At 48.0% G+C, this 12511-nt stretch overlaps 1 protein-coding gene across 11 annotated transcripts in view; it reads left to right on the top strand.

Moving 5' to 3' along the window:
• The window catches only part of arvcfb (ARVCF delta catenin family member b), a 129069-nt gene that overhangs the window by 110046 nt on the left and 6512 nt on the right, over positions 1-12511 (top strand). For all 11 annotated transcript variants that reach the window (XM_047149923.2, XM_053674638.1, XM_047149922.2 and 8 more), the window contains 5 exons: positions 8835-8962; positions 9595-9745; positions 10586-10778; positions 11134-11245; positions 11566-11653. In XM_047149923.2, the coding sequence (XP_047005879.1) occupies positions 8835-8962; positions 9595-9745; positions 10586-10778; positions 11134-11245; positions 11566-11653 (672 nt within the window). The remainder of the gene's footprint in view (positions 1-8834; positions 8963-9594; positions 9746-10585; positions 10779-11133; positions 11246-11565; positions 11654-12511) is intronic.

The raw sequence follows: 12511 nt of genomic DNA, 5'->3' as shown, positions 1-12511 counted from the left end.
GTTTAAAGTGCAACAGGCGAAAGTGAGATTATGCAAATCGCTCCGTGTGTAGTTCACGCTTCTGAGGTTGCCAGATCTGACGTTTCTCACCGGTGGAAATGAGCAATCCTTGTGCTCGACAAACACCACGGTTGTAAAGAGGGGCCGTTTGAGTTAAAGTAGCCATCCTGACATCGCTAGCTCCTCACGTCCTATGCAAACTCTAGAGACTGATGTTTGATAACTGAAGACCTGTATCTCTGCACGCTTCCTGTAGAGCGACGGTGTATCATTCTTATCATGACCTTAAAATGCTCCAAATACGAATCACTTTAAATGTACCAGTATCCATCTGCAGCGGTTTTAATGCCCACAGATACACAACTGCTTTTGGTGACACTTAGCATTTGTGTGTGTGTGTGTGTGTATGTGATTAAGTCTGAATTTCCCCAGCGGGTGCCAGCTGCTGCCGTACCCCCCGTCGCCATGGCAGGCTGTAACACAAGACTGGCAGCCTCATCCTGCTGCGCCTCGCTTGCCAATCATTATCACTCACACACACACACACGCACACACACACACGCATACTTACTACCCACAGTGCCAGGAGAGCACACAGCTTCAATACGAATGATCGTCATGCACCACGCCATGTGAGATTTGTGAGATATCTTCAGGAGAGAGCGAGCAGAAGCGACGGTGGTGTGTCACGCCTCTGCGAGGACGTACGTCCCAGTTTCACTCCAGTTCCCGAGAGATCCGTTTGCGCGAGGATCGCAGCTCAGCAGCGCACCCGTTTTTGCCGATTGATTATTACATCCGCTAGGAGGCACTTCTCCTGCGATATGTCCTAGAGATCAGTAGTAGCTGCTCTTCTCTCAGCGTAGAGCACGACTACGGTATTCAGAGCGAGCGCGTCCTCGATAGATTTAAATACAGCTACAGAATGGGAAGAACGGTTCGCAAGGCGTCGCGTTGAGATGCCTGAGGCCACGCCCACTTCTGGTTTAACTATCAATACAGACACGAATGTAGATAGTTGTGTTACAGCTGTAATATCGAGGCATCATAAACAATCAGTAAACAGGTAAGTGTGTGTGTGTGTGTGTGTGTGAGAGCGCCACAGCAGGTTTAATGACAGCTGTGACGTGACATTCGTCGTTAATCTTCTTTAATTGTTAGGGAAAACAAGCCCTTTCCACTCGACTCTCTCTCTCTCTCTCTCTCTCTCTCTCTCTCTCTCTCTCTCTCTCTCTCTCTCTCTCTCTCAAGCTTTAACGAGAGCAGGTGTGCCACACACACACACACCTGCATGTCGAACAGCAGCTCTCAGGCTCCTGGGGGATTTCTCTTCAATATCAGAAAACTAATGTATGTTTGTTTGTTTGTTTGTTTATTTGTGAGTGATGTATCGACTTTGTATTATTAGAGTCGGACGATTCTTGTTGCGGGATTAGTCTTGCCGTGCGTATTGTTATTTAACACAAAAGTACTAAAACGTGTAGTCGTTGATTTTATGTTTATCTCAAACTTGTGGAAGGAGTCTCCGGTTTCAGCGCGTGTTTTCCGTCACGTGTTTGACGGTAACTCGATTCAAGAGAGAGGAAGAGCGCGAGGCTGGCGGGGGCTCCGACTGTTTACCGCCGCTACAGCAGCGGCAGCGCCTGCGAGGCGATTCGACACGATGAGCTGCACTCAGTAATTGTCTTCGGCACCCGGGCCTCGAGACTGGGTTGATGTCTGAGCACGAGGTGTTGGTGATTGGCAGATTGATCCCGAGTCGAGGTGCGAAGGGAATGTGGAACAGAGGCGAGGAGAAGGATAGAGCCAGGGAGACGTCGTGTTTATTTCTCGGGCGGAGATCAGGCGCTCGAGCTCAACGTTGCCGTCGTGCAGCATTTTCTAAAACCTGCAGACAGAGAGAGAGAGAGAGATAAACAGAGAGAGAGAGAGAGAGAGAAACAGAGAGAGAGAGAGAGAGAGAAACAGAGAGAGAGAGAGAGAGAAACAGAGAGAGAGAGAGAGAGAGAGAGAAACAGAGAGAGAGAAACAGAGAGAGAGAGAGAGAGAGAGAGAGAGAGAGAGAGAAACAGAGAGAGAGAAACAGAGAGAGAGAGAGAGGGGAGCAGAAAATCAAAAGAGGCTGGGAGAGGGAGGGGGGGCACGTAAACAAGAGAGGTGATGAGAAAAAGGGTTAGCGACTCAAAGGGAGAAAGTGAATGAAGAGAAAGCGGGGATTTGGAGGAAAAGCGCTTCTAAATCAAAGCCAGCGTGTGTCTCCGTTCGGCAGACGGCTCCGAGACGGCGTCTTTTTTCTCTTTTTTTGGCTGTAATTGCCAAACTTAAACTCCTCCGTGTTTATTTTGCCATGTACAGCGACAGGGCTGTCAGATTTGTCAGAACATCGCACCTCCTTACTCGGAGCGGCTCCCTTCGAGAAACATCTGACTCGGTGCTGCGTTTGAGTCGAGGCAGATTGTGGCCCTCACCCACAGACATCTGTCTCACTTTCATCCTGCAGCTCCTTTGGTGTCTGTATGTAGAACGTGTCGGAAAAGCGAGCAGGATCTCAGTCGCTCCTGTTTTTCAGGCTTGTTTTTGTTCACGTTTATTCTGCATTTCTATGTTGTTGTTGTTGTTGTTGTTGTTGTTGTTGTTTAGCTCTCCCCTTATACTTTTATTAGCGCAGCCGGTGCTCGCTTGCCTCCTCAGTGAGGGCGGGCCAGCCGAGGGTGAAGTTCCCGTTCGGATGCTAAATGCAGCGCAGAGTCCTGGAAGGGGCGGAGCTCCGAGCCCACTCGCACTGCGTCCGTCCGTCTTCCCACTCGGCGCAGATAAAAGACCGTCACACCTCGCGGTCTTTCGGTTTCTATGTCTTTTTCATTCTCACAGAAGAGATTTGCTAGCGTGACTGACCAGAGGTTGCCTTGGCGATGCGGGCGGTTGGATTTCCCGCTGGTTAACGGATGTTAGTCTTTCGTTCAGTCTCCCTCTCTCTCTCTCTCTCTCTCTCACCCATTCCTCCCTGCTTTCCAGACCAATCTGTTGCTCTGCTGTTGAAAGACAAGCTTGTGTTTAGCTAGACAAAACATCTGTCTGTCCTGCAGCTTTGTCCAGACATACAGTATTCAGTCACTGTAGACCCTAGATGCCTCCTGCGTGGCGTTCTCCGTCCCGTCACATCCCGACAATGCCAGTCATCCACGCTCAGGAGTCCTCTCGAGCGAGATTGGTGTGGGAGGGGCATACTTTCCTTCGACCTGTCAATCACAGCAACACTAGCTAATCGTAGCCGTCTGTGAGCTCGTGTATGCGGAACAGGGCGGGTAGTTCTCTCTCCAGAGTGTGTGACGCCGCCGCGGTTTGAGCAGCAGTTTTTTGTTTTTTTTTCCCCCCAAGATATTTTTATTGAGAAAGAAAACAAACCTCCTGTCACATAGCAACAATGCCATTCTCATATTTTTTTTATACTTACATATACACACATACATACATAGTGTAAAAAAGGGAAACTAAATTAAAAGAGTACATTCAACTAAACAACCCCCCAACCCCCCCCCCCCCCCCAAGCCCACCCCGGCTCATCATGCCTGACCAATATCTATATCTGGTTATGTATATATTGTAAAACCCAACAACAGGCACAAAAATTCTAAAGTGAAGTGTCTGTAACTCCATAAAATATGAAATAAAGGGTTGCCTTTTATATGTAAAAAAAAATTGTCAGTACAACCCCTGACCGTATACCTTATTTTCTCGAGTTTTAAAAAAAAAACCAAAACATCACGTCCTTCAGCCAGTGCAACAGTAGGGAACGTCTTGCTATTAGGGATGTGAAAGCGATCGTATCTTTTTGTACAGAGCGTAATGGAGCTGAGGCATCAGGAATCCCAAATATAGCAGTCAATGGGCAAGGTTTTAAATCTACTCTGAGAATAGTGGACATGATGGTAAAGAAACCAGACCAAAAACCATGGAGATCAGGGCAGAAGAAAAACCTATGGCCGAGATGACAGGGAGAGCCATGGAATTTATCACACTTGTCCTCTACTTCTGGATATATTACAGAAAGTCTCGACTTGGACAGATGGACTCTGTGTAAAACTTTGAGCTGGATGAGCCCAAGACGAGTGCAGGAAGTGGTAGACTGTACCCTCCCTATAGCACGTTCCCAACACTCCTCACTTATCTGTACTCCTAACTCCGTTTCCCACACATTCTTAATTTTGGTGCTCGACTCACTACCTAGCGCCAGAATAAAATCATGAATCCTAGAAATCATTCCTCTCTGATGCGGATTGTTTGTCTTTCCCAAGCCTGCTCAGGAGGCGCAGAGGGGAAATCAGGAAAACATCTAGACACGAAAGTCCGAATTTGAAAATAACGAAACAGCTGCGTCACGGGGAGGTCATAAGTAGAGGACAGACTGGCAAAGCGATCAAAGACACCATCGGGATACAGATTTTTTAATTGTTTAATGCCCTTGTCATAGCACACTGAAAATGTAGAGTCCAAACACGATGGAAAAAATAAGTGGTTGTTGCTTAAAGGACCCAATGAGGACGCACCTACAAATTTAAAGCGCCGTCTAAATTGATACCTGAGCAGCGGTTTGAAGATGTGGTGGCTCAGAGGAAGCCTGCACCATTCCCATTATTTTGGCCCGAGAACGGGTTACGTTCGTGGTATTCTCTTCAGAAACTCGTACGTTTCTAGGAGATGTTTTGTAGACTCTCTGCATCTCAACAAGCTTTCCTGTTGATTTATTTTTTTTAACGTTAAACGATTGCCGCTCGGGCTCGTCTTACACAAGCACGAATCGGCTTTTTGACACATTGATTAGGCTGAAATCGATTACTTCCACCAGCATGACTTCAATTAACAGAACGACCTTGGCCCCAGCATGGCGGGAACATCTTTGGCCAGTTAGAGGTCAATAGCAGGTGTTCGGCCCTAATCAGCCGCTAATGCAGGTTTGGACGTTAACGAGAGCGACTGGAGAATCGGCACTGGGTAAGATAGTGGCGTTTATAGAGGAGCAGGACCTGAGTCTCGCCGGTGAGAGTGTGGATGGAAAGATGGAGAAGGAAGGAGAAGACGAGTGCAGCGGTGTCGGGGTTTGATTGAGGAATCGGAAGCAGATGGACTTCCTGGATCAGATGGCACAATGGTGTTGCCAAGCAGCTGGTTAGTATGTTCTCGCCTGTCTGGATGTGACGCTGTTCCTTCCTGTAACATGGCTGAAAGCTTTTCCTGGACTAATCTTAGTCAGAGAGAGAGAAAAAAAAAACAAAGGTGTTTTTGTCTCCGTCTCCCAAAACTTCCTCTCACCAGACGGTTTTTGAAGCCTCGGCTGGATGGTGCGGAGACGCTGCCAGTCTCTCGCTGCCCTTCTGACACTCGGAAACAAAGGCAGCGTGCTGGTTTCGGGACTTCCTGCCACAGTGAGGTCTGATGTCCTCAACACACACTCTCACACACACACAGCCGAGCTTTTAGGATGGACACAAACTCCATCCTGCTGAGGTTTAATGGACTCGAGCGCCTGCCTCTTTCTTTACTCGCTCTATTGAGAAGACGCTTCTTAAGAAGCCTTCCAGGTCTCTTCTTCCACGGGGTTTGTTCAAAGATAAAAAGGATCAGCGTGCTTTTATTCTTCTTATTTCAACTGATAATGAGCATGCTCCTCGTTTCATAACACACTTTGGTCAATTCATCTGGTGTCTACTTTTCATATCTCTCTCTCTCTCGCTCTCTCTGCAGAAAGCTTCCTGGTTTCTTTGACAGCGTTACCTAAAGGGAGAGAGAGAAAGACAGACAGAGAGCTGATTAATCGTGCCTGTTGGCTTCTCTCCATTTATAACCATTCCACTTCCTGTCAGCTCAACCAATAAGGATGACACATGAATCAGTGAGCTTAATTGTTCATTGATGAGCCGCTCGGTGATCTGCGTTCCTTCATCTTTCATCTTTACGCCTGTTATAAACTAGGAATTCAGGTCCGTCTGTAACGACTCCTTCGTCTGGGCATCTTAAACGTGAGTGCGATCACGTCCTACGCCCAGCAGGAGGGAGGCTGCCCAAAAACTGCTCCCTGCGTCAGCTTCTGCCTTCACGTTCCGTCCTGGAGGGTCACAACACAAGGTTTACCGCTTTCTACTCTCTAACGGCTTCTGATGAAGGAGCGCCAAAGAATGTGCAGCAGCTGGGTTTAAAAAAACAAAAACATAAAAACCCCCATTCTCAACGGTTTTTCCATCCACAGTGAAGTGCTTTTCCTCTCCACCGTTTCCTGGCACTCTGCATCAACAGCACTCAGGATACCTAATTACATTAATTAGCTTGAAGAGTCCCAGAAGGTGTGTGTGTGTGTGTATATATGTGCTTACATCTGAACTAGAGTGACGGGCTTTTGTAAAAGATTGTGTAAGGCGTGTATTAGAAGCGCACTGGCGGGCGGATGAGCGAGTAATGGCAGTGCGCCGGGTGTTTCGGGGACAGAAGGTCACGTCGCAGCGTTCGCCAATTATTCCTAATGATCCACTGTTGCTTCTCAACAAGCCAGCGGCTACCACGCGCAGCAGCGAGGAACGAATTACACCGCTCAGTGCTCCTGCGTATCCATACACACACACGTTGAAGTGTAGATTCCACCGTCATCCCAATACCCAACATACAGACCGTGTATCCCGAGCAGAAGGACACCGCGGTTCTCTCCGTCCAACACGCACGTCCGCTAATTGGCTTGACCGCAGGCGCGAGGCGTTGGCCGAGCTACAATCCGCTACGACGTCTCTTTCCAGCAGCTGAGCGTGCGCGAACGATTCTGCGTGCGTTTGGACACCGTGTCCAAGCCAAGAAGATTCTTTTTTAAAAAGCACCAGTGTTGGTGCAACAAAATAGCAAAGCGCCCAGACACACACGCACACGCGCACACGCGCCGGGCTTCCAGAAATAGCTTCTGGTGAGGATGATTAGCAAACGGGGGGCTGGAGGCTGTGCGAAAACACTGAGCGAGAACGACGACGCGGTCTTTCAGATGACACGCCACAAACAACATTCTCATTCTCATCACATCCTGAAAGCGTGTTCGTGTGTAACCATAGATATAAATAAATAGATAAGAGAGAACACACGCTAGCGTTTACTGTTGCTGCCTCGCCTCGCCTCACCTCGCTCTTGCTCCAGCCTCGCTGTGAAACACAAAGCGCTCGCACATCAATCACACTCCACTTTAATATGATTTTCGCCCGGGTCAAGGCAGCCAGCCGTTTCACGTCTCGGCAAATGACAGGCCTTGGCTAAATGTTTCTGAGGAGCGTGTGTGTCTGGCTTTATCTACAGAAGACAAAGAAGGAGAAAGGGCAGTGTACGTGAGGGATCAGGATTCGGCTGCGGTTATTAAAATATGTTTATAATGAATTACAGTCGTTTACATGCCGTGCGTTCCTGCTGTAAGGGAGTACTGTTCCTGCTCTTCGACCTACATTATGATTAATGCATGTTAAAGTGAGGGGTGTGTGTGTGTGTAATAGAGACAGAGATGCTGCAAATGGATTCTCCTCGGAGACGACGAGAGCAGTGTGTGTTACCTTGCGAGTCGTGACTGATCAATACACGCTCTGCTGCAGCGTCTGAAATCTAATCCTGTAATAAATGCAGCGGGGCCGGGCCGGGCCGACACCGACTCTGCGAGAATGTCAAATTAACACGAGGCGAGGAGCACTGGGTTCAGAAAACATCCATCAGTAACGCCGCCATAAAATAAAAAAGTTCCGGATAAACTTCAATCTATAGCCAGAGTGTCGCTTTCTCACAAACTTTTATAGATCTGAATATCTTCTAACCGATGGATGGAGGAAATAATGGATGAGCAGCAGGATGGATGGATTGATGGGTGGGTGGGTGGAAAACAGATGGAGGGATGAATAGATGGATGGATGGATGGGGAAAATGGTTAGATGGATGAAAAACTGATGGATGGATGAATTAGATGGATAAAAAACTGAAAACATGGAGAGACAGAGGGACAAAATTGGATGGATGGATGGACAGAGATGGCCTTAAGAGGATGTGTGGACAGAGTCCGGTGGATGGACGGACACACGCACGCGGGCCTGTCACCTTTTGTGCAGAAAGACGGACGGACGGACGGATGGATGATCCACACCTCAGTGTACTCATAAACTGCTTACACACAGCAGTTGGAACAGCATGTTCACATCACACACTGACTCCAGGTCAGTTCTAATTCTGCTCTCACAACACTAACATCAACACGTGTCTCATATTCACTGAACCCAGGTCAGTTCTACCTGATGACTTCTACCAAGGAGCCCCAGAACTTTCTCTCTCTCTCGCTTGCTCGCTCACCCCCACCTCCACACACACACACACACACACACACACACACACCCCCCCCCCGAGAGTATTGATCGAGCTGGCAGTTATCGGCGATGCAGGCGTTCAGTAACAAAGCCTCCATTAAAGCATTAGGCCCTTTCAGAGTGGGTTTTTTTTTTCCTCCTGCGCCTCCTCGCAGCTGCGAATGTGTTTCGAATCTCTCCTGTACCTCACTAATCATGCTCCGTGTCCAAAGATGAATTACGGCGAAGGCAGGATGCATGAGGAAGAAGGCAAATCGAAATCGCTTCTTTCATGTACATCTCAAGAGGAGAGAGTGTACTGTAGAGGTTCGTCACGATTCGCTGCAAGGGGACAAAAATCCATTTTCCCGGTTTGCTGTTTTTCCATTTAGTTCACGAAAAAAAATGTTTTGTTTGTTATTGAGGAGCACAGCGAGGAATTTTATGTCTGTTTTATGTTTTTTGCCCCCCCCCTCCCCTCCCCCGTAGGGTTCGAGTTGCTCTACCAGCCCGAGGTGGTGCGTCTCTATCTGTCCCTGCTGACCGAGAGTCAGAACTACAACACCTTGGAGGCGGCGGCAGGGGCCTTACAGAACCTCAGCGCTGGACAGTGGACCGTCAGTACACACACACACACACACACACACAGTTATGGCCAAACACCATGTGTGTTTATCTGCATCCTACCGTGTTTAAATTAGCAGTTAACTAATACACAGTGGTCAGCGTATGAGCAAAGTTTCTCCAGACAGCTAAGCAGCATGTCGGACCACACTCACAAGCCCCATGTGCTTACATCTTGTGTGTGTGTGTGTGTGTGTGTGTGTGTGTGTGTGTGTGACCCGTCTCTTTACCCTAATAGGATTTCAGAGAGCTGTTTCAGTTTTATTCCCTATGCAGGTTTTTTTTTTTTTTTTCCTTAAGACCTGCTGAAGCTCACCATCTCCTCCTAGTGCTCACTATATGCTACTGCAGCACTTTGTTTACACCGTAGACAGAGCCAGCTGAGGAGACCAGGGCTTTATGTCACATGGGGATGTTGTGTTAATCAATAAGAAGCTCCAGTGACTCCGTGTTCGATCCTGAGCTCGGGTTACCGGCTAACCGGAGCTTCCCGTGTTCTCCTCGTGCTCCTCATGTGGGGAGTTTAATCCGCGTCGCCTTTCATCCTAAACGACGAACTCCATCTCATGTTGATGTTTTTGGTCTGACTGATTTATTCATTTATTTATTTATTTATTCTTGACAGTGGTCCAACTACATCCGGGCGACGGTGCGTAAGGAGAAAGGCCTGCCGATCCTGGTGGAGCTGCTTCGCTCCGACTCGGATAAGGTGGTGCGCGCCATCGCCATCGCCCTGCGCAACCTCTCCATCGACCGACGCAACAAGGACCTTATAGGTGAGCTGCAAACCAAATCCGGTTCTCTTCTAGCAGCCGGAACGCTGAAAATCTCCGAGCTTAATAAGAGCAACCCACCTCGAGGAGAAATAAAGCGAATCGAGTTAGAAAACTGCGCGTACAGAGCCGTGAGAGGAGTTTTTAATGACCACCCGTTTCGATTTTTTTATTATAATCCGAGTGATACGCTGCAACGTTCGCAATAACGCCTCCCGCCTTGGCCTTCATCGCATCTCGAAATTAGATCTAAGGAATAAGAGCACGAACGCGGCGGAGTTATCCAGTCAGCCGAGCGAGGGTATTTCTTGATATTTTGAAGCGTATGAAATATTAACGAGGCCGGATCTTCTCTAAAGTCTTAATAGAGATGTAGGGGGAAATGTCAAGTCTGTAGCCAGGCTGCTTTTATTTTTTTATATAAATATATTTGTAGTGAGTGAATTTCTGTAATTATATAATGTTCTCCCAAACACACACACACACATACAGTACTGTGTGAAAGTATCGCTTTATTTTTGTGAATTTAGTTGTAGATGTGTATTTTATGTGTTCTGGATTACTGTTTCAGCTGAAAGAGTTGCATTTCTTCCCAATTCCCAAGAAAAAAAGGTGGAAAAAATGAAAAGACAGAATAACATCAAACACGAACCGAAATGAACTCATCACAGCAGCAGTGTAAACCAACACTATGTGTAATAAAAACACCGTCACAGGTGTGTGTGTGTGTGGTTAACCGTGCTGCCAGACGCGAATCCTCCAGTAATAAAAATGTATAAAGTTAGTGAGTAATATTTTGGTGAAACCCCGCTGAGAAAAGTCCTGTTTGTTTGACTGTTACAGGGAGCTACGCGATGAGGGACTTGGTGAGTAACCTGCCGAGTGGGCAGCAGCGTCCCGCCAAGAACCTGGAAGAGGACACGGTGGTGGCGGTGCTCAACACCATCCACGAGATTGTGACGGACAGCTCGGAGAACGCTCGCTCGCTCATCATGGCTCAGGCCATCGATAAACTGGTGGCCATCCACAGGACCAGGTAGAATGTAATGCTGGGAACAGCATTGACCGTAATCCTAACTCATAGAGTGTAGTATAATTCCGAGCATGACTGCTAAACAAGCTGCTAAGCGTAGACTGGGAAATGGAGGCAGTGGCGGCCATTTTGAAGCTGTAGCTCCAGGGGTCCAGGAACTAACACTGCTCTCCTCCCTGTGACGCTTCTGATTCCTTGATCCATTCCAGCGCTTCTGCTAGCCGCTAGGAAGCGGCGTGAAAGCACAAGCGAGCGTGTTTCAGTCAAGTGGTTTTAGGTTGTAGTTTCACAGCGACGCGACGTTCTGTTCTGTGCCAGACGTTTGATTCCACCACGGTGTTGTATTTCTGCCCCACAGCCAGTCAGCCAGAGAGACCAAGGCCGCGTCTCACATCCTGCAGACAGTGTGGAGCTACAAAGAGCTGAGGAACACGCTGACCAAGGACGGCTGGAACAAAACTCATTTCCAGGTGCGGTACGAGCGCGGGTTCAGGAGAGATTACAGAGAGGATGGAGCGAGCAGAGCCTCTATCTATAGCCATCTCTTCTCTTTCATCTAGCTTATTTCCGAGCTCTCTCAGTCCGATCTTCTCTGCTCGCTCCGTCTTGAAGAGCTTCGTCCGGAGTACTCGAGAGCTTTTAGTGTGGATGAGATCTGCTCTATAATAATAGTTTTTTTTGTTGTTGTTGTTTTTGCGTCATCGCTGTACAAGGATTTTCTGAAAGAGAAGCTGACGTAACAAGACTGCGATAATGTTTTATATAAGCTACTTTTCTGAACTGTCCACAGCCCGCCGCGACCGCGGCTCCGAAAGGCTCAAAGAGCAGCAAGTCAGGATACGATGACACCACCCTCCCCCTGATGGAGAAGAGCCAAGGTGCGTCTTGTTTTTCCATTACACCGCTTTCGGTTTTTATGTACCGTTTCTTTTTCACTCTATTTATATGCAATAGCGACTATGTTTTCTAGCAGGGGTGTCCAATCTTCGTTCCAACCAAGCAGAAGCCACACCCTGAGTATTTTGAGATCCAAGCTTTACTGATCAGGTGGAATCAGGTGTGGCTCCTGCTTGACTGGAACGAGAACCTGCACCTACTCCGGCCCTTTCCGGAATAGATCGGACCCTTCTATATCCGTTGTACTAACTACATCTTTGGATTGTCTGAATATGGAGCGTACCCGGTTCTCTCAGGAACATCGTGCTATAGAACCTACTGCGTAGTCAAAACGTCGGGAAGGAAATAGAACTCAGATGAGAGAACGTCGCCACCTTGGGCCTCATGTTACCTCATGTTCCTGATCGTTGGTGTGATTACAGCCTCCTTCTCAATCACTGTCTGAGTTTTCCCCCCTCCTCCTCCCGACACCTTCCAAATTCCACTTGAGCTGCAAGTTGTAGAATGATGTATGAATGCTGTAGGCTGGTAATTAGACGTTAGACAGACGGGATCAGATTGGCTGATTGGCAGAATAAGACAGGAGATGAATGAGGTTCGTCGCACAAAGTCATCAGTCTCTTCCTCTACGGTGGAGTCTCGTTCTCACTGCACATGCTCAGTAAAGACTGCAGCCGGTGGTGCAGTTGGAGTTTGGGTGGTGCTGAGACGAGTAGGGAAGATGAGCTCCAGGCATCTCATTAAAGGGAGGAGTCTTCACCATGACAGCATTTTAACAAATATATCTTTTATCGCTATTCCTCTCAAATTCAGACCTGATGTACGGCGTGTAGAGCTGC

The sequence above is a fragment of the Ictalurus punctatus genome, chromosome 22, assembly GCF_001660625.3.
Source record: "Ictalurus punctatus breed USDA103 chromosome 22, Coco_2.0, whole genome shotgun sequence".
NCBI classification, from domain to species: domain Eukaryota; kingdom Metazoa; phylum Chordata; class Actinopteri; order Siluriformes; family Ictaluridae; genus Ictalurus; species Ictalurus punctatus.
Note: the sequence above shows the minus strand (reverse complement) of the source record. Positions and strands in the feature narration are given on the sequence as shown.